Source organism: Vanessa tameamea, chromosome 13 (genome assembly GCF_037043105.1).
Source record: "Vanessa tameamea isolate UH-Manoa-2023 chromosome 13, ilVanTame1 primary haplotype, whole genome shotgun sequence".
NCBI classification, from domain to species: domain Eukaryota; kingdom Metazoa; phylum Arthropoda; class Insecta; order Lepidoptera; family Nymphalidae; genus Vanessa; species Vanessa tameamea.
The window spans coordinates 5,569,584-5,591,959 of record NC_087321.1 but is presented as its reverse complement, the minus strand read 5'-3'; the positions used below and the strand labels follow the sequence as shown (position 1 = coordinate 5,591,959).

At 32.5% G+C, this 22,376-nt stretch overlaps 2 protein-coding genes across 3 annotated transcripts; both read left to right on the top strand.

Annotated features, from left to right (window-relative positions):
- The first annotated feature begins 1,119 nt into the window (after positions 1-1,119).
- Positions 1,120-7,927, top strand: LOC113397994 (replication protein A 70 kDa DNA-binding subunit-like). Of its 2 annotated transcripts, none has more exons than XM_026636549.2 (11): positions 1,120-1,281; positions 2,333-2,580; positions 2,737-2,991; positions 3,636-3,798; positions 4,662-4,866; positions 4,956-5,068; positions 5,141-5,212; positions 5,474-5,628; positions 6,472-6,730; positions 6,842-7,036; positions 7,552-7,927. In XM_026636549.2, the coding sequence occupies exons 1-11, from the start codon at positions 1,249-1,251 to the stop codon at positions 7,660-7,662; spliced, it is 1,809 nt and encodes a 602-aa protein (XP_026492334.2). In that variant the 5' UTR covers positions 1,120-1,248; the 3' UTR covers positions 7,663-7,927. The 2 variants fall into 2 exon arrangements, with proteins under 2 accessions (XP_026492334.2, XP_064072683.1); XM_064216613.1 differs by having other exon boundaries at positions 3,636-3,802; positions 4,666-4,866.
- Positions 7,928-10,453: 2,526 nt separating this feature from the next.
- Positions 10,454-21,638, top strand: LOC113397995 (replication protein A 70 kDa DNA-binding subunit-like). The gene is made up of 11 exons (XM_026636550.2): positions 10,454-10,725; positions 11,072-11,319; positions 11,461-11,724; positions 14,134-14,293; positions 14,696-14,900; positions 15,329-15,441; positions 19,476-19,547; positions 19,872-20,026; positions 20,208-20,466; positions 20,604-20,789; positions 21,081-21,638. The coding sequence occupies exons 1-11, from the start codon at positions 10,693-10,695 to the stop codon at positions 21,189-21,191; spliced, it is 1,806 nt and encodes a 601-aa protein (XP_026492335.2). The 5' UTR covers positions 10,454-10,692; the 3' UTR covers positions 21,192-21,638.
- Positions 21,639-22,376: the final 738 nt, after the last annotated feature.

Sequence of the window (22,376 nt, the reverse complement as noted above, 5' to 3'; positions counted from 1 at the left end):
AAAAGGTTAACAAAAAATTTACCTGCCAAAACCCATAATGCCCATATCAGCAAAATTACCAAAAAGTGTTTGATATTTCGAATTCCTCGCCGATAGCGTAAAAATGAATATGGAAAAATATTGTAATCATGAATTATAAACCAATAAGCTTCCAGCTAACTGAATTCAGTCAAAGTACGGGTTTCTGGTTTCACTGATTACTTACACGTATTATCTCTAGAGCCTCTTTTTGGGCAAAAGGAAAAATATTTTTTTTCAAATAACGACGGTGGCTCTACTTTTTGTTAACCAATATACCTACTTTCATTTATTATTTTGTTAGTTTTTATAATTTATTTTGGTAAATGTATAAAATGTGTGAGGACATATTCTTTAAATCATTGTATTTATTTGTTTTAATTGGACGATTTGTTTTATACATGTATAATGTGAACTGTGATGTTAATATAATTTAGGAAATAAAGATTTGAAAATCATAGATTTTTATTATTATTATATAAATCAATCTTTACGAATGTTAACAAAACATTGTTTAATTTCCAAAAAATATCTGTGCAAGTTCGCCTGCGTAGGAACCACATACTCATCACATATTCGAACGTCAAACAGCAATACTTAGTATTGTTGTATTTGGGTTAGAAGGTGAGGGAACTAGTGAAACTACAGGTGCAATAAATGTAATATCTTAGTCCCCACGATTGATGATGAAGGGAATGGTTAAAATTTCCTACAGCACCTATGTCTATAGACGATGAATATTATTTACTATCAGGTTATATTTGCCCGCCCGTCTATTCACATCATAAAAATGCTCCATAATATATATTGTTTATATATCAATATCGCCCTCACCAATTCAAGAATAAAACTGATTGTATACTCTTTATTACTAAAGGTAATTATGATTATATAGTTTCCTTTTTAAATGAAAAATTTAATATTTTTTCATATTTAACATCCTTTATTATACGAGATAACATTGTTACAAATAGGATTGTTTTAAAAAGATTTTATCTGAGTTTGGGGTAAATGTAAAATTATCTGGCAGCCCCAAGTTCAAAAAGTATAGAGTACAGAATTTTTTTTAAACTTTTAAAGATATTATGTCAAGTTTGAAGTTATCGTTTCGGGTAATCAAAAGAATATATTTTGTTGTATTTTCGCAATAGAGTATTAGAATAGTCTCATTCTTATAAAATAAAATTTGAATTACAATTATTGTTTTCATGTTATTTAAAATTAATTGCAATGGATTTTAAATTATCTAATGGCTCTCTTGAGGTAAGCAAATGCACGTTAAAATATTTTTAAACCATCGTCACAATATTTACCGGTATAGCGTAATATTTGAGCATGCCACTTTACCATAACAATATTGGGTAATAGGTTAAGATACTGGAATATTTCATGAATTCGGATGTTATTTATCTAGAATAGACTTACTAAATAAATTATGGTCACTAATTGGATGCTTGATTTGTCATGATATTATCATGATAACCAAACTTTCTGTCTACGCCAAATTCGTAAAAACGAATATATTTGTTTGCATAAAATTTGTTCAGAACTTTTATTTGTAACTTCCTCATTTGTCTAGAGGCTAGTTTATAGGGCTCCAGATCCTGACTCTTGAGTGTTTTAATCTCAAATGGGTCTGGTAAAAAGTTATGAGGTGTTTCTGCCCAAGATGCTATTCTGAAGCAGCATGAAAATTTTACATTCATTTTTAATTCAGTGAGGCAGTCCTGAGCCTGATAGTTTTCCAATTACATTATATAGTATGACTACACTTATTATACAGCCTTTGGATTATGAGAGTCAAGGATAAGTTAGTACACCTGAGTTTGTGCAGGTATATTACCTACAAAATCCTTGAGTTTAGCCAATTATATGTAAATTTGGCCAGTAGGATGTGATATGTACTAATCCAGTCATTTGAAAATCTAAATAACCTATTAACATTTAGTATAGAGTTTATATATAAACACTGAGCAAATTAAAACCTAAAATAACCCAACTCCTTCAAGAAATCAACAAAATCTATGTTGATAATTTGTAACATTTTTTTTCAGAAACACTAACCACACTTTTTAAATCGTTAAATTACAAAAAGCTTTTGATACTAGATTGAACTAATTGAACTATTACCAACTACATTATTAAGTGTTTGAATGAACATGAACTGATATACTATTATATACATATATGATAGCAAATTATAATTAAAAATAATTAATCGAACACACATTAAAAAAAAAGAATATCTGTAGGCTGGCTTATTATAGACTCATCTTAGACATTAATAAACAATATCAATTCTTTTTTTTAATAGATTATTATGAATGGTGGGGTTTATGAAAAACCAGTAATGCAAGTCTTGGGCAGCAAAAAAATTCAGGGAAGTGGTGCCAACGAGAGATATAGGCTACTAGTGTCCGATGGTAAACATTCTCACAGCTTTGCTATGCTGGCAACTCAATTGAATGACAAACTCATAACAGGAGAACTCTCCGATTACTCAGTAGTACAAATTGATAGATTTGTTACTTCAGTATTGAAAAGTACTGGCAAGGGAGAAAAGTAAGTTGAATTAAAAGAAATAAATTATACTGAATTAAGAAATTTTCAAATTTGCCTAAGTTGTACATATTTAGCAATAACTTGGTACTTGATCTGATATGTTTTCAATTATTGTAATATGTAACAAATTTAAATAAAAATATATGTTTGTTTTAGACGAGTGATGATTATTTTAGATATAACCATCTTAGCACCAGGCACGGAAGTGGGTAAAAAGATTGGAAATCCTCAATCATGGACAGAAGAGTCTGCATCTTCAGCTCCAGCACCAAGTCCTATTAAGCCGGCACCGAAACCTAGCCAGCCCTCAAACAATTTCCCAAAACCTTCAGCTGGTTCGAATTTAAATTCTAGCCTTCTTGGCTCTCAAATGACTCATCCCATTGCTAGTCTGAGTCCTTACCAAAATAAGTAAGCAAAGCTATAATTATTTATGCAAAAACTCCTCAATATTTTCCATACATAAAATGGAGATTCTTTAATCCTTTTTCATAATTTTGTTTTACTTCAAGGAGCAATAGTAAATTTAATGGATAATAATAGATCTAGATATAATATTACATATACTGTGGTCTATATTTAAAGATTTATAGTAATCATTACTGCATATTTGCTACTAACTAATGAACATCTTGGTTGCTTAATCTTTAGGAATATTTCTCATAGTAAATTTTAATGTCAACTAAACTGAATACTAATGTATTAAAATATCAACTAAATCTGTAGCCCATCTCATCCACAATGTTTTAGGTAGTTGGATTTACAATATTGTCTACACTTACACTACACCAGTGAGATGATCATCATTTTGCTTTTTTTTGTTAAGAAGTATTTTTTATTTGTCTGTCGGAAAATGTTGTACATGAAATTTTAAAACTACTTAAGACCTATAGTATAAAATGTGAACTGAAAATGTCTACAAATATATTTCGTAGATTTCCTAGTAGAAGTTCCTAGATGTTAAATATTGATATTATACATGTTGGTACATAATGATATTTCAAAATTTTACACATCTATAATATACTGATAATATTTTTTTTATTTTTCTGTAGGTGGGTTATAAAAGCAAGAGTCATGAATAAATCTGCAATACGCACTTGGAGCAATGCAAAGGGTGAAGGAAAACTTTTCAGCATGGACCTATGTGATGACAGTGGTGAAATCAGAGCTACTGCTTTTAGAAATGAGTGTGAAAAATTCTATGATATGATACAGGTTGGTACCCAGAAATTATGTTTTATGTTATTGTATATTCAGTTATCATCATATAATTGATACTGATTGATTATCATAAGCATTTCTATACAGTTTGAATTACAAAAAAAATATTACCATATTTATGTAATGTCATTATAAGTAATAAAGGTGAGGTTACATCAATAGTCTATATATACCCCTACGACCTTCACTTAAGAAATAGGTTTTGAAGTGTTTTCAACCACCCTATAATTGAATAGCTGGCCCAAGACGTGATTCGTGACCACATATTGGCAGAAGCGGGCACAAGTTCGTCAAATTATGGTACCCGAAAGACAAATGAGTGTCAAATCGACGACTAGCATCGACTGACGGAATGGACGAAATCGCGTGCAGCGTTTTTTTGCTTTCAGCTACATTTTTCCTCCAAAGATACCTTTGTACTATCACACAAGGTCAAGGTTGTGCTCTTGAGTCATACCGCTTACTACTACTACGAGTAAGTTGATATACATGTGTCTGAATTTAATCTATGCATGTTTTCTGATGATGGCACAAATAAAAAATATACATATGCAGTTTGGATCAGACTTGACATTATTGTTTCTCAAAAGTACATACATTTGGTTGGTATTGATATCTATGCAAGCCCATCTGGTTAGATACCACCCACTCATCATTTATTCTACTAACAAACAGCAATACTTAGTATTGTTGTGTTCGGATTGAACCAGGGATATGTAACAGGCTCAAGGGACATAACATCTTAGTTCCCGTAGTTCATATGGTACCAATATCTATTGATGGTAGTGACCACTCACTGGTGGTGACTAATATGACCCTGCTTTATTGAAAAAAATCTACACATTTTTTTTTTTCAGATAGACAAAGTTTATTATATAAGTCGTTGCCAACTAAAGACAGCTAATAAGCAATTTAGCAGTTTAAAAAATGATTATGAAATGACCTTTACATCGGATACCGTCGTGGCAGAATGTACAGAAGACATATCGACTGTTCCCTCCGTTAAATACGACTTTTTGGCCATTAGTGACATTGCCAATAAAAGTCCAGATACAATTCTGGGTAAGTTATCTTCCTAATATTGGTCATGTAAATGAGATAATATTCCATTGTTTAATTTCTAATATAGTAAAACATATTTTATTCTTCAGATACTATTGGAGTTTGCAGAGCGGCTTCTGATTTACAAGAGCTTACAGCAAAAAGCACAGGGAAATTACTAAAAAAAAGAGAAGTTACACTAGTCGACCAATCGGGTTCAGCAGTATGTGGTGTTTTTTACCTGGTGGAATTTGTAATTATGCATCTATTCCTATTTCATGTCTGAATTTTTCAGATAACCTTAACCCTATGGGGTAACGAAGCAGAAAATTTTGACGCAAACACAAATCCAGTTATAGCTGTAAAGGTATATGTTACATTATATATATCACATTGCTGAGTAACTTGAACAGTAACTTATAAATATATATTCCTCACAAATAGTAATATTATAGTCATAGAACATCTACTTGTAAATGCTTGTATAAATATGGAATTTGAAAACTGATATATTCATTCCGATCGCCAGATCTGACATGCTGCTCATAATATTTGAAATTATATTGAATTATATTGAATATAATTTCAAATATTATGTTGTAGTTAAATTAAATTTAATATTCCTAAGGGCGCTCGACTAGCAGAGTTCAACGGCAGCAAGTCGCTATCTTGCCTCGGGAGCACCATGCTGCGGACCAACCCCGACCTGCCCGACGCGCACCGCCTGCGCGGCTGGTACGACCACGGCGGGGCCTCCGCAGAGCTCGTCAACATCTCCGCCAGGTAACAACGTCTACGTCTCGCCATGGCACGACCATAAGTAATATAAAAAAAAAATCAATTTACTTTAATCTTGTAATAAAGTTAAAACCAAAAAAAAGTATACAATAGAAAAAAACAGAGAAAGGTCTCCTGGGAGGTGGCATAAAGCTTTTTTTTTATGTAAAAATCTCTGCCATTTCACTTTACAGTAAGCCGCATAAAAGAACTTTGATCCAATAAGTTTTTATTTCGTTTCATTTTAAATTATATTATAACTAACTGTTAGCCGCGGCTTTGCCCGCGTAGATTATGAATATATTTACAAATTAATTTAAAATATTACGTTAATGTAAGACCTCTTTGTACAACACATTGGTGTGTTTTTCATCCCGATATGCTTAAATGCAAATCAACTCATTTTTAATCGGTAGCCCATAAATCAAGTTTCATGCTTCTAATTTCAAAAATGACGTACTTCCAGACTAACCTATATACGAAATGTCAAGCCTTATTTCACCCCCTTAGTGGTAGAATATCAAAAAACACTTAAATACGTATTTACTCATTTTTAATCAGTATTCCAAAAACATTTAGTTTATAAGTGTACAGCCTAAAATATAAGTTTTTTGCTTCTAGTGTTAAAAATGACAATACTTTCAACAACTTACAACCTTTCATCCCCCTTTTCAACCCTTTACAGCACTTTTTTTTCAAATAAACGTAGCCTATGTCCTTTCTCAGGCTCTAGAATGTTTGAGTACCAAATTTCATTTAAATCGGTCCAGTTGTTTTGGCGTGAAAGCGAGACAGACAGACAGAGTTACTTTCGCATTTATAATATTAGTATGGATTGTAATATTTCAGAGTGGGCGGTTCATCAGGAATTAGTGGCGAGTGGATAACATTTACTGAGGCAGAAGCCCGAAAACTAGGCAGTGGTGAAAAGGGCGACTACTACAACTTGTTGGGGGTGCTTACTTTTACTTTCGCTGATAACGCTGTATATAAAGCTTGCCCACAAGAACAATGCAACAAGAAGCTGGTGGACCAAGAGAATGGCCTGTTCCGATGTGAAAAGTGTAATAGAGAATATCCGAATTATAAATACAGGCTGCTTTTGGGGGTAAATTACAATAATGATTAAAAAAAACTTGTTAAAATGAGATCTTTCTACAAGTGATATTCTTTCATTTTATACCAAGCAAGTTAATAAATGTAAAAACCAATTTTCCAGGCAAATGTCTCCGACCCTACTGGTGACCAAAGAATTACAGCATTCAATGAAGCCGCTGAGTCGATGCTTGGAAAGTCCGCCGAAGAAATAGGTCGCATGTCAGAATACGACAAGAACGCATATTCGCAATTGTTCGATGAAGTCAAATTTAAAACTTTCGTCTTTAAATTCAGGACTAAAATGGAAACTTATAGCGTAAGTGTCGGCATTTGTTTTTTTTTTGTATTCATCATTTTTTATAATTATTTAAATATTATTCTCAATCAAACTATATTCAATTAATGTATACTAATTTTAATGAGAGATTTTAATAAGAGCCGATATGGCCCAGTGGTTAGAACGCGTGCATCTTAACCGATGATTTCGGGTTCAAACCCAGGCAGGCACCACTGAGTTTTCATGTGCTTAATTTGTGTTTATAATTCATCTCGTGCTCGGCGGTGAAGGAAAACATCGTGAGGAAACCTGCATGTGTCTAATTTCAACGAAATTCTGCCACATGTGTATTCCACCAACCCGCATTGGAGCAGCGTGGTGGAATATGCTCCATACCTTCTCCTCAATGGGAGAGGAGGCCTTAGCCCAGCAGTGGGAAATTTACAGGCTGATTATGTTATATATGTTATGTATTTTAATGATGATATAGCATGATGCTTGAAGTCGAAGTGTATTAACTTACATATTATTTATAAATTGTTTTTTTTTTACAGGATGAAGCACGTCTGAAAACGACTGTAATGAGTGCTCAGCCAGTAGATTACAAGGATGCAAATGCTCGACTTATCAAAAGTATTAAAGCTTTGAGTGGAATTGAAGTGTAATTTTATAATTATGTAATTATTACTTCGTGAAAATTGTTATACCCTGTAATGTTATTTTAAAGTAATTAAGTTCGTAAAGAAATCTCAATGTTATGTTTTTTCATACACTAACATCTTAAAATTATAGTTATTCAGTTTCAGTTTTTTTTTAATTTGTTTTACATATTATGAATGCCAAATTATGATTACAATTAATAACTTTTTCATTCAATACTTAATTATAAGGTTAATCCTAATCTAAAAAAATATATTTTCATAACATGTTTATGTTTTATTATTATTTACTGCCCTTGCCATATTACAACATTGATACATTATGGCTACCAGAGAAACAACTTATTTATAACTTATACAGCTGACTCAGTGAAATTATTTGCCAGTAACAAAAGACAAAAATAATCAGGATGAACTGTTATAAAACAAAATAACAAACTTGTTAAAAAGTTTTACCCTAAAGTTACAAACGACCACCTTTTTTTGATTTCAAATTATATCCAGTTTTCTTTTTATTATTTTTTATAAATAACAAACACTACGGCATGTAAGTAATCAATATCACAATAGATTTGATTTTGAGAGCTTGTATTTCCACTTCTAATTAGATCTCGCAAAAAAGGAAGCAACTGAGTACAATCTGTTACTATCGGATGTGATCAGAATGGTATGGTATCCGACGTTTTGGAATTGAAATGACTAGTAACTGTTTTATCTCTTGTCTGTAGAAGTACTGACAAAAACTAAGTGGTAAAGAAATCGCTGTATTCTAGCGCAGGCTTCATCTACCACAAACTTTTTTTACCTATACTCTTCCAACCATAACAGGAAAACGCCAAATAAACAATATTTGACAGCAAATTGACGCGATATCATTGGTCGAGAGCTTGATTAATCTATGATATTCACTAAAAAATAAAAAATAGCGTTTTGAACGTTGACGAAACTAATTTTCTAAAATTATCGGAATTTTCGAAGTAAATTTTAAATGGAAATAAGTAGTTAAGTACAATAGTGTTTTATTATAAATAAAGATACATTAATCATAAACTCTTAGTAGTGCACAATATCGCTGTGTTATTAGCAAATCGCATGAAATACGTAAATGTAAGGTTTGTTTATTTTTTTTCCTACTTCCATTGGAATGGTCTATAGTTACGCTGCATTGTTATATTGAAGTTTAAAGGTCTTAATTATCGGTCTTATAAACGAGAAAATAAGAACAAGTCACAAAGTAATGTAGATTTTTTTAAGAATATCTGGTCCTTTTTAGCCACACATGTTTTCTTTTACTCTATAAAAATAGCAATTGTAGCGTAAAACGTTAAAAAAGAGTGAAGAAACTTATTCCATTACGCATTGATGGATTTTACTTTATAGATAACAAATAAATAAAAGCCATGAAGTGTCAATATCTATTAACATTGAAATCAAACCAAAATCTTAGATTCTAAATTCTTAGAGTCATTAAAAATTGTACTGTCATGTACAGAGCCCGGCCATCTTGCTACCACATTTCGGATGCATAATTTCGCATCACATACAATTTGCACATTTAACGAAAAAAACCCTTTTCTGTTGCGAAAAGTTTCAGCTTGATATCCCCCTGTAAACAAAATTAAAAAATTTAATTGTGTTCCCATTTAAGCGACACATATTACTACTTCTTGTACTAATGTAAGTAGGTACCTGGTGAATTGATTTTAATGTGTGTACAATCAATAGCTCCCAATATCCTCGGAAATCCTGCAATGGAGTAAAAGTCGTTTGCCACTTCTATTCGTTCCTGGGAATCCGGCATTTTAATGAAATTGCAACTGAGTTTTGCTATTGCAGCTGTGACTTTATGTACCACACGGTGAACAGTTACTTGTTCGACGTGGAATATGTCTCCTATAACTTTTTGATAACTGCCAGTAGCGTAAAATCGAAGAGCTATCAAAATTTGGTCTCTTGGCTGTAAGGCTCGGTTGCGTTTCGTCAAAGGCGCGATTTCCTTGCCAAACAATGACTCCAGGTATAATACCGTATCTTTGGAAACACGGAACCGACTTAGAAATTGGTTGTCATCATATTTTTCGAAGCCATTTAACTTTTCTTCATTCTTACGGCTGCTACGGGATGTCGTTTCGTCGTCCGAAAGTGAAGAAAGTGAAGATAGTGACATTTTTTAAACTTATAAAACACTGATAAACGATTTAAGATAGCTAGCGACCACTCTCAAATTTAACGGCGTCTCAAATAATTTGAGTGGGCTTTTTGACATTTGTCATTCGTTGAGTGGCGTTTCAGTATACGGTTTTTACTTTGAGTGGTGTTTAAAGGCTAGTTATTTTGAGTCGCTCTCAAATTTGAGTGACGCTCAAAAATGACGTTTGAGTATGTGAAATTTTAATTTAACGGCGTCTCAAATAGTTGAGTTGGACTTAAATATTTAAGTGACGTTTCAGTATTCGGCCGTAATACTTGTATAATATAAATATAGTTTAATTATATACATTAATATTCAAAAATAACTTCAATAAAAAAGCCATACACACACAAAATAGTATTAAAATTGGAATAAAAAATATTTGTAAAAACATTAAATAATATTAGAATAAAAACATAATTAAAATAGGCTCTACATACCTATAAAAAAAAAAAAATTGTTTCTAACGGGTATTTCCCCGCCCCGAAATTTGACAGATGTATTACTCAGAGCTTAGAGCTGTCAGCTGAGTTCTGATTGGGGAGTAATAGTAGCAAAGATTATAAAATCACTTGTAAGTTGCAGTGATTGGTAGTATCAATAATAAGAATTACAAAATCAAATGCACTGCAATAATTTCACATTGGAAACAACTTGCTTACGTGCATTAGTACTTCGTGCTAATAAGCACACAACATATTAAGTATTTTAAATTTCAATGTAACGTGTATAGTGCAGACAAGTGTGAATTAAAAACTTTTTACATAACAACATATAATTGAGCAACTAACTTGAACCTGCCCAAAAGTGTTGATATCTCAGCACTTCGTTTTAAATTATTTGCAATGTCTTATACATTGTCAAATGGCTCTCTCGAAGTAAGTAAGAGTTCTTTTTTAGATATATATAAATAATTTGTTTTAAATTTTAATTCTCTAAAAATACTTATTGATACTCGCTCTAATATATTTTTTAAATATTTAATACTTTTGATTGACAGGTGATTTTTTATTTTGATATGGATATACTTCTTTAAATCATAATCATAATAAATTATTGTATATAAAACTCAAAATTATATGTACCCATAGGTCAAGAATATTCTAGATAGCCAATGTATTGGGATATCCTTAAGTATTATTATATATTAATATTGTGTTATTACCTTTTTAAAGTGCTTCTAATAAAGAAATAATATTTAACTATACTTTGTATTCTTAATAGATTATAATGAAAGGTGGAGTTTATGAAAATCCTGTGATACAAGTCCTTGGCATTTCAAAAGTTGAAGGGAGTTCTATCAATGAGAGATATAGACTACAGATATCTGATGGCAAACATTTCCATAGCTTTGCTATATTAGCAACACAACTACACCAAAAACTCTATTCTGGGGAACTCTGCCTCTTTTCAGTAGTACAAATTAATAAGTTTGAAACTATAATTCTGAAAAATCATGAGAATGATGACAGGTAACTTTTGTAATACTAACAAGAAGACCTTTGTGGTGGAGTTATTGTGGTTGATTCCTGACCCACATATCTGATGTCTCCTTGTAAGATATAAACAATAATTTTCACAAAAATAAAGTATTTAAAGCTTGCATTTTTTAGGAGGATGATAATTATCTTGGACATAAATATCATAGTACAAGGCAAAGAAGTTGGTAAAAAACTTGGAAATCCTCAATCATGGATTAGTACATCTGCATCTGAAGTTCCAGCACAAACTCCAGCTTCAGTAACACCAACTCGGATAGCCAGCCCTGCTTCTACTAGCACAATGCCTAAGCCTTCGGCTGGCACTAGTTTCAATACTAGTGTTGTTAATTCCAAATTGACTATTCCAATTTCAAGTCTAACTCCTTACAAAAGGAAGTAAGCAATCCAATAATTATTATTTACGTGATATAAACACATGTACAGGTGTCATAACAAGTAACAATTAGTTTTGTTGGTAGCAGGCCAAGTCTTATACATAATTTTCATTGTTATTGTTATAATAATAATTTATTGAATTTATTTTCAGTACTATAAAAAATACTATATAAATAGGCTATTTGACTATGAGAAAAATAAAGTGTCAATTATTGTAATCAGTATTATTAGTTATTATATATATAGTTATTATTATTAGTTTAAAAAGGGTTATTTATTAACGAAAGTTGAAAATAATAATTAATTTATTCAAAAATCGCTCAACAAACCGCTCCTGATTGGTCGGGCTTATGATGACGTCACTTGCTCGTAAACCTCGTTTGCCTACTGTATGTGGATTATATGTGCCACAGATTGCAATACACGCAAGTGACGTCATCGACCCCATTGCAGCGCCATATTGTCAAAGTAGCGTTTTCGCGCGCTAGTTAAATATGGAATTTTTAATTTGATATATTTCAGCAGATATGTACTAGAAATAAAAAAACTACTTTACTGGGTTCCTTAACCTCTACTAAATAATATAAAATGGATTTTAAAAACCAGTCAAATAGCCTATTACGATGTATGAATCATTCTTACAAGACGTCTTAGTGTGCCAAAATGATTGAATGGGAAAATACTGGATTCTGTTTGATAGGTTCAATTTATAAAAATTCCTTTTGCCCACATTGTGTTGTCTATTATATTGACACACTGTTTAACTAATTTTATAAATTTGCTCAACACAATTTGATTAATTTATCAGATAAAATTTAATAAATATTTAATATTTATTAAATTGATTTTATCAAAAGTCTATCTCTATCCATACTTTTTAAAAATTTTAGGAAGTGTCTATAGTAGTTCAAGAAAAATATTATTTTTTAACTTATTTAACATTATAAAATTCTTTAAAAATGTTGATAAAAAATAATAACTCAATTATAAAATTAGTTGAAGAGCATGGCTATATGATAAACAACATAATGTGCGCAAAACTCACATTTAAAGTATTTGGCCACTTGGATTTTTCTTTATATTACAAACACATACATACATACATCATCATGAAACGCCTTATCGCAATATAAAAAATACGTGTCTATTTTAAAAAGGTAAAAAAAAAATTGTTTTTACGATATTATTCGATCGTATATATTATTTAATAATCGACGATAAAAACAAAATATTATACCGTCGATTATTCGAAGATAAACTTTTTACTGAACTTCTTTTTTTGATGAACATACTGGGTAAAATGATTAATAAAATTTAGTGTATCTACTACAACAGTGTTTGCATTAGTTTAACTTCGACCAGACAAAACACTCCATGGCTCTTTATCTTACTCATGTATTATTTTCTTTATTTACGTATTTAACAAAACGGGTAAACTCTAAAAATATTCTCAAATGACAAGGCATAATTATTGGTCTTCATAAATCTAGTAAAAGCAATTGAGTGATTTCAAGACAACACTAACAAGGCGAACTGTTGAATATATTGTTAAAAAATTTAAGAAGAAACAATTTGCTGTAATACAAAACTTACAGTAATTTAAAACTTCTAGTGAAGATTTAATCATAGCTGTAATGAACAAAAGTGATAGACTTGCACCATAAATAACAGCACAGTTCAACGTGGGCAGTATAATGATGTCAGTGTCATTACGGAAAAAATACCTCTTTTTAGTGGGTATCCAAAGGAGCCTACTTTGGATAAAATAGTGGCTGTTTGCTGAAACTTTTGCGACTGTAATTAAAAACAAAGAATTGTAATATTTAAAATAAGATTGTTATTTTGCCTAAAGAAGTTCTAATAAGTACTTAAAATTATGAAGTCGTTTCAATTATTGAAACCTTCACAATATGCTTGTGCTGTTATTTATAGTGACCGAGTGCTTTGAACGGTATTGTAATTTCGATAAAACTTATCACACAAAACATATATTATTGTATGTATATATTGTTGATAACAGGGCATCAAGGCCTTATGCAATAAAATATATTAAAAACAATATACAATTGTTATGTTTTGTAGTCATTAAAAGATGCCTTTAGGGCACTAGCAGTAATCAGTCTTAGCGAATAAAGATTCGCTCAGCTTAGAGACGGTACCGCAACCCAAAACAATGTTAAGCTTTAAAAGCTAATATTATCTTACCTGAATTTCTATTACAGAGAAATTCTCTTCTCTTAATAATTCGTACAAGAAAAGAGATTAATATTTGTCCAATATAAAACACTCAATGCATATAAATATTGATATTCGTTTTGCAAATGAGTTATATAGTAAATAAAGAAGAATAAATTTAATCCATAATTTATTTATATATATATCTAAAAATTTAACATTATTTATTTGTAGATGGTGTATTAAGGCACGTGTCGTTAAAAAAACTGAGGTTAAAACTTATGGAAAATCAAACAATGGAAAATATTTCAATTTGGTTCTTTGTGACGACGGAGGAGAAATCGCAGCGACCGCTTTTAATGACGACTGTGACAAGTTCTATAATAAAATAGAGGTTCTTATCGCAAATTGATAGAGAATAGAAGCATAAACATGCATATATCACATAATTAAAAAAAAGTTGCATCGGAGATAAATAATAGCTACTTTATCTAATTTCTACAAAACTAACTAGGGATGCTCAAAGTAAATAATATAGTGAGAGTTACAAAGTTTATGTGAATGAACTCTATTCCCGCAGTCTTTAGTCCGAAGTTCTGCCGCAAATTCTATCCTGCAATCCTGCAGGCGTAGGTTTAACGCGCATTCCGAGGCATGGGAGTGTAATATAAACTCCGGGCTGTTTAAGTTAGTTAAGTGAAAACATAATAAATGTTGTGGCCAGACCCGAGACCCCAGGTATGATACCTAGCACTAACCACTTGACAAAGCGAGACTTATCATATATTTTTTTCAGGTGGACAGAGTCTACTACATCAGTTCTTGTAAAATCAAGCTGGCGAATAAACAGTTTAACAAGTTAAATAGTGATTACGAGTTGATGTTCCAAACAGATACCGTGATAGCAGAATGTTTTGATAATGTATCAACATTACCAACTCTTAAGTACGACTTTTTGTCCATTAGCGACATCGCTAACAAGAGCCCTGGCGCGTTTTTGGGTAAGTGATATTCTAAACATCGTTCATTGTAAGCATGAAATGTTACAACAAGTGCCATCTAAGTTGGATGGCCTGAAGTTGGTCACGTCGCTGCACTTTTAAATACTATTAATACATATTAATTCATTCACGTCTGTCCCTAAGCTTAAAGACAAAGTAATCATATAATCTAATTTGTATTTTTTTGCTCGTTTGCTAATGTTAATGGTCTCATTAGACATATAGTAAGTACGAGCGCCACTCAATATTAACGAACGTTGATAAAATTTAATGTGGAGGGACGCGCCATTCGAAATAGCGAATACTCACATACGGTTACTCCGCCATGACTGACACATACTATACTTACTTGTCAGAGGGCCAACTTAGCTCGCGCATATGATAATTTCATTTATATTTCATACTAACTAAATATATCTCTTTCGCAGACGTTATAGGTATTTGTAAGATGGCTTCTGATCTACAGGAGCGCACAGCAAAAAACACTGGTAAAATACTAAAAAAGAGAGAAATCACACTGGTAGACCAGTCATATGCTGCGGTACGTGATTTTTATTAGAACATATTTTTAAAACTGCATAATTGCAAAATTTATTCTTTATTACTTACGACCGAAAGATGCATTTCTAAAGTAAATTAGAAGTTTACGTTCAAAGGGTAACGGCTTCACCTTGAAATATTTTCAGCGTGATTACTTAAATAATACTGAGTTTTTCTTTCTAATGCCAAGTCCAATGATGACGGTATAGTACGACACAACTTAGATGTAGCATCGGCAAAATTCGTAAAACCGATCACATTCGATTTAAGTACGCCTTCAAAATCATTTATTTATTTATTTCTTATATGAAAATGATCTTTACGCAAACATTAACATGCAATATCATATAACCAAATATATCCGTCAAATTGACGCGTAGATTTACATGAACTTGATAGCAAAATAAATTGTCACATAATTAAATCTTTTGAAATAAAATTTATTTGTTTTTAACTGACTTAAAAAGTGGGGTTATTTAGATTTGATTTGAAGGCCAATAGAAGACTAAGTAAATACGAAACATCTTTTACGATAAAACGCCTGATATTATAAAAACTGTTTATTCTTATGGTTACATATCATCTTTAACTTCCGTTAAATTAATAGAAACATTTTTAGAACTTACGTGACCTTTTATTTGGTCCTCCAATTCTCGATTGGCTTTAAATCCGGATGATAAGGAGGTAACCGTAAAACAGAAAGACCATGTTCCGCCATTATTTGATTATTTGAATATTTAATATGTTCTGCTTTGTGGCGTGTAATCATTTCATACACATCCGATTCCAGTAGATTGAATGCAAAGGGTATATCTTTGCGGTATCCATGACTACGACTGTTTTAGGTCGAAGATATATAAACTAAGAGAGCGCCATGTACAAACCATATAGGTACCTTAAATCCTAAACCTTTGTATCTGTCTATGTCTTTTTCAGAAGGAAGATCTATTATTTTTTTATTTAAAACCCAGTTCATATAATATTCTCCGCAGTTTCTCGATTGTCATTGATAATGTTTAATATTGTTAACAAAGATTTCGTCACAGGCGACCTTCCTTCTAATGACATCATAATCAAAACCATCTAAATTTGCTCGACGTTCTTCATTTTTTCTGGGCTTTTTAGGTGAATTAAAAGTTGTATGAGAAGAATCATGACTTGAACTAGTTAGTTATCCGTTAAAAAAGTACGTGTATACTTTTGAATGTTTTGAAAATGATCGTCTCCAAAATCTATATTTTTAGACTCTGTAGTCTCTCGTCTCATAAATTGATAAATGACAGAAAATTATTTCACGACTTTGGCTATTATACGGCCCACCTAGTACCAATGATTCATATTTAAAGAAATACCAAAAAATAAATAATATTCCTTTTACTATTAAATTGTCACGCAGTGTACGGAATGATTCACTCACGTGCATTCACGGTGCTGTCTCGAGTTGAAATGAAGCGAGAATCTACAGCGATAGGGAGCTATTTCTATTGGTTGTTTAAATCGACAATAATCGGTTTTATTGAATTTGCCGATGCTACATCTAAATTTTGTCTTATTATGTGATCGAAATCGGTGCTTAATTAAACACCCGCTAAACAATTAAACTAATACTGCATGTTCCCAAAAATTAATGTATATTATGTAGGTATACTACATTTATACGGTTAATCTTAAATTGTTTGGGGATCCTGACTTGGTGGTAGACAAATGTCCTATTGTCAAACAGCAATACTTTGTATAATTGTTGTATTCCCGTTTATAAGCAACACAGTTCATTTATGAAGCTTGCGAAGTTTTTGAAATTATTCAGCATACTACAATTGTACCATTTATTATAAAGGAATTCCTGTAAATAGCACTTTAAAACAATTTAATTTGATTGATTAATATGGTATGGTAATTTTTTTATTCTACGCCAGCGGGCTGCATCTTCTGTCTCCGAAAAGAAGCATATCAAAAACTGTCAATCAAAGAATTCATCTAACCAGCAAGAACGTTGCGTTTTGTGTTTTATTCAACACATAAAACGTGCTTTGTTGTGTGTTTTCCTATAACACACAATATTAAGATGAAGACCTGTTTGGTATCTGCTGAAAAGCTATGATAATAACTAATTATGAATCCTTTGCTTTAAAGAAAAACACTTTAATTAGTTAACAAAATTAAAATATCATGAGCAATATTAAACTAATATTGGAAACAAACTTTCTAGGTCATAACATAAAAGAAAATGTAAGAAACTATTTAACAATTTCAGAATTTAAGAAACAAAAAAACACCAGTAGTAAGGAGCCAGCAAAAGAACTAAAGCCTTAGCCTGAAAATAGAAAGGGACCTTAAAATGATCCTTGTGTCACATCCACTTTTAGCATAGATTTAGAAGACTTTATTTCATTAATGAAAACTGTTGAAGTTGTTGCATCCTTTGACTTAATTCTGAAGTTAAAAAATAATCAAATGCTTTAGACAGAATACTCCAATAGCATTCTTGATTTTGTCCTATTGTTCTATTCCCTTATTGGTTGTCAAGCGACCTCTTGTAAAACTGAATTGATCACTCTGAAAAATGTATTACAGTACCGAAATGGATGAAAAGTTAGTTGAAAAGATTTTTTGAAGTATATATGAGTGGATCAAAACATATTTGAACTTATTTATAATTCGGAGGTAACGCAGATTTGAGGACTTCCAGCCCTCCGAGCAAGCCGGTTTCCGTAAAGGCTTCAGTGCCATAGACAACATACATACGCTGCGGCAGGTTATACAGAAGACCGAAGAGTATAACTTGCCATTATGCTTAGCGTTTGCAGACTATAAGAAATCTCGGTGCATCGAAGTGCTGAAATGTTTGTACGAAAACGCCACTATGTCAGTCCGACTACAGGATCAGAACTCGAAACCTATCCAGCTGCAGCGAGGAGTGAGACAGGGAGACATTATTTCTCTGAAACTGTTCACCGCTGTTTTGAAAGATGTTTTTAAGCTTCTGGACTGGGAAGGATATGGCATCAACATTAACGGCGAGTACATCACTCACCTTCGGTTTGCTGACGACATAATAGTCATGGTTGAAACCATGGAAAACCTAGACACAATGCTCGATGACCGCGGTACAGCCTCCCAACGAGTGGGTCTTAAAATGAACATGGATAAGACGAAGATTATCTCGAACATCCATGTTGTGCCCACTCCCATAAAAATCAGAGAATCTACACTCGAAGATGTCGATGAAGTCAACCGTCGAATCCAACTCGGCTGGGCAGCGTTCGGGAAACTACGAAAAATCTTCTCGTCCCATATACCGCAGTGTCTCAGGACAAGTCTTTAACCTGTGTGTGTTGCCTGTAATGACTTACGGCTCTGAAACGTGGTCCTTTCTCAATGGGCCTCATAAGAAGGCTCAAGGTCACCCAAAGGGCAATGGAGAGGGCTATGCTTGGAGTTTCTCTGCGAGATCGAATCAGAAATGAGAAGATCCGCAGAAGAACTAAGGTCATAGCCCGAATAATTGCCATACTTAAGTAATGGGCGGGGCACATTGCTCGAAGAACCGAAGGCCGATGAGACCGACGAGTTCTCGAGTGGCGACCACGGACAGGAAGACGCAGCGTCGGAAGGCCCCCCACAAGGTGGTCCGACGACCTGGTTAAGGTCACGGGAAGCCGCTGGTTGCGGGCTGCACAAGACCGGTCGTTGTGGCGATCTTTGGGGGAGACCTACGTCCAACAGTGGACGTCCTACAGTTGATATGATGATGTTGTTTTATAATACAATATAAACTTGAAAAGAATTTAAATACTTATTTTCCAGCAAACTTCAAAAACGCTATAGACATGTACTGACATTTCTATGACATGCTTCCTTTCTGAGATAGAAAATAAAACTCGCTGGTAAGGGAAAGAGACAAGTATAGAACCACAGATTCGCTGTTTTACCATCGATACTTAATTTAAGAAATGTACATGGCCAGCTTTCCATCTTATCGCTGTTTGGTTTACGACACAATATAACTAAAACGGTAAAATACTATGTTTTTAGATCACAGTAGAGCTATGGGGTAACAAAGCCGAAAATTTTGATGCCACAACAAATACAGTAATTGCTTTAAAGGTAAATTTACAATTAATTTTAGCCTTATTGCACAATTTCATACTTGTCTAAATTCTAATTTCTGTACATAACTCTTAAAACTTTCTATAAATAAGTTTCCTTTACCTACAACTCGTGATCTTTAAGTCATCGTTCATGAAAGCTTACAGAACCTAATTATACGAAATTCGTGCAATGATCTCCGCGTTTAATACAAAAATGGGTTTATACCGACTTTTACACATAGACGTCCTTATTCTGGTTATGATAATCGAAACATCATCAACAACTAAGAGCGATATTTCTGTGAGTGATTAATTATACTATCTATCGAATGGCTATCAGGGCGCTCGACTAGCAGAGTTCAACGGCAGCAAGTCGCTATCTTGCCTCGGGAGCACCATGCTGCGGACCAACCCCGACCTGCCCGACGCGCACCGCCTACGCGGCTGGTACGACCACGGCGGCGCTTCTGCAGATTTCGTCAACATCTCTGCCAGGTACCCACAAGCTCGTACGGGCACGGCAGAGCTTCCGCAAAGCTAACATACCGCTTCACAATTCAAACAATGACCTTTTACAACAAATACTACATCAATTATAAATACAGGACAGTACAGCTTGGTATTCATCTAAAAAATATTTTTTATTTATTTTTATTTTAAATATCTAATTTTTCAGAGTGGGCGGTTCGGCGGGAGGAAGAACCGAATGGATAACGCTTAAAGAGGCGGAAACGCGTAGAACACGTTGTGCCGATAACAGCGTATATTACAACTTACTGGGGGTGGTCATCTATACACTGTCGGACAACGTAGTATATAAAGCTTGTCCACAAGAACACTGCGACAAAAAAGTGGAGAACCAAGAAAACGGCATGTTCTGTTGCAAAATATGTGGGAAAGAATATCCTAACTTCAAATACAGACTGTTATTGGGGGTAAGTTAGAACGCCTCATGACAAGTTTAGCAAAAAAAAAATTAGACGTACGATACTAGCCATCAAAACACTGATTTCATTCAGGCTTAAATAACTACGAACATACAAAAGATTAATCCAAACAAATCATTTTGAAGGGAACCATCTCCGACCCCACCGGCGACCATACAATTACTGCTTTTAATGAAGTCGCCGAGTCCATGCTTGGAAAGTCCGCTAATGAAGTAAGCTACTTGTTGCAGAATGACAAGGAAGGATATGGACGCTTGTTTGATGAAATCAATTTTAAAACTTTCTTGTTCAATTTGAGAGAAAATTACGACGTAAGTTAATATTAAATCAAATATATTTATAAAAAAAGTGCCTTTCACACGTTAGAACCCTATTACGCGAAAGCGTTTATCTGGATCCTTAACTATTCGAACCGTGATGTTCTATGAAAACATTTCATAATGTTCTTTGAAATATCTGAAAACATTCGTAAATCTATTTTTATTACTAAAGAAAATTAAGAAGTTCTTACCAGTCTTTCATTTCGATAATTAGCACCAATAAAAAAGTCATCTCATATCATAAGATTGTTAACTGTCAATAAATTAAATATTTCTTTTTAGAATGAAGCACGGTTACGAACGACAGTGATGAGCGCTCAACCGGTAAACTACATGGATGCCAACTCAAGATTTGTCAAAAGTATCAAAGCTCTAAGCGGAATTCAAGTGTAATTATTTATATTTCCGACTAACATTCGCTGCACAAGTCACTAAAATGCTACTTACTTTATTAATAATATTTCGCATTAATTTACTTACATGACATCACAATTATTATACTATTATATAAATCATATTTTCATATGCATTTCCGTGCATAGCATAGGATAAGGGTTACTTTAGTAACGGGCTACATATTAATCATTTTAAAATTAAATTAAGTATCATTGTTGAATAAGAATTATTTACATTCGTTATTGATTACACAATTTATATAAAATGTTGTTCCATTAAATTAAAAAATGCTATTGAAAATAGCTTGACATGAAATGAAATTATACATTTTTTTAGTATACAATTTTATTTACAAATTTAATATTTCTTATACATTTTGAGGAAACCACCTCCATGTTACATTTATAAAACTATATAATAGTTTAACTTTCAATTATATTTACAATTAGTATGTACACAAATGAATTAATGATGACATATATACATTTATATATTTTTTAAATAAAAGTTTTTTTATTTACAAAACTCCTTATCTTGACATACGTATTACGAATGAATACCAACAATACTGACAAGTCGGTGTTGTGCATGTCTATTGAATGCTATATAATGTTTTTGATTAACATATCTTAAATTATAATACAACCTCCTTGAGTACAATGGAAATATGCCAAACAGAAAAAAAAAACAATATATGAATAAAAACTGAGGCCAGTTTTCCGAGCATATAAGCATAAGCAGCCTGTAAATTTCCCACTCCTGGGCTAAGGCCTCCTCTCCCTCTGAGGAGAAGGTTTGGAGCATTTTTCATAAAAGGTATACAAGTAAACTGTCAACTCGTCAATTCCTTCTGGTTAATAGATCTCTACGAGAAGTAGTGTTTACTTCTAAATGTAAGGCGCTAGTATTTCCAATATCAAAAATCACGATATATACCTGAAATTTCTAACTATAGATGTTTGCTGTGTGCTTCTATCGAAATATCAAACTTCCTCAAAATAAAATTCTTATACCCTGTACAAGTTAGCTTTCTCGTACTTTCGCTATGTTTTTGACAGATGTAAATTTTTCTGATCGAAATAACTTTGCAATGACGAACATATTATTTTCTTAATTTAATGATTTCAAAAATTGTTCAAATATTAAAAAAATACATGTAACACAAAAATCCCTGAAGATTCA

Excerpts from the sequence above, each read along its gene's own strand:
- LOC113397994 (XM_026636549.2), top strand. The coding sequence starts at position 1,249 with ATGGATTTTAAATTATCTAATGGCTCTCTTGAG. Across the intron at positions 1,282-2,332 it reads TATCTAATGGCTCTCTTGAG|ATTATTATGAATGGTGGGGT; the intron begins GTAAGCAAATGC and ends TTTTTTTAATAG. Across the intron at positions 3,799-4,661 it reads AATTCTATGATATGATACAG|ATAGACAAAGTTTATTATAT; the intron begins GTTGGTACCCAG and ends TTTTTTTTTCAG.
- LOC113397995 (XM_026636550.2), top strand. The coding sequence starts at position 10,693 with ATGTCTTATACATTGTCAAATGGCTCTCTCGAA. Across the intron at positions 15,442-19,475 it reads TAGACCAGTCATATGCTGCG|ATCACAGTAGAGCTATGGGG; the intron begins GTACGTGATTTT and ends CTATGTTTTTAG. Across the intron at positions 19,548-19,871 it reads ATACAGTAATTGCTTTAAAG|GGCGCTCGACTAGCAGAGTT; the intron begins GTAAATTTACAA and ends AATGGCTATCAG.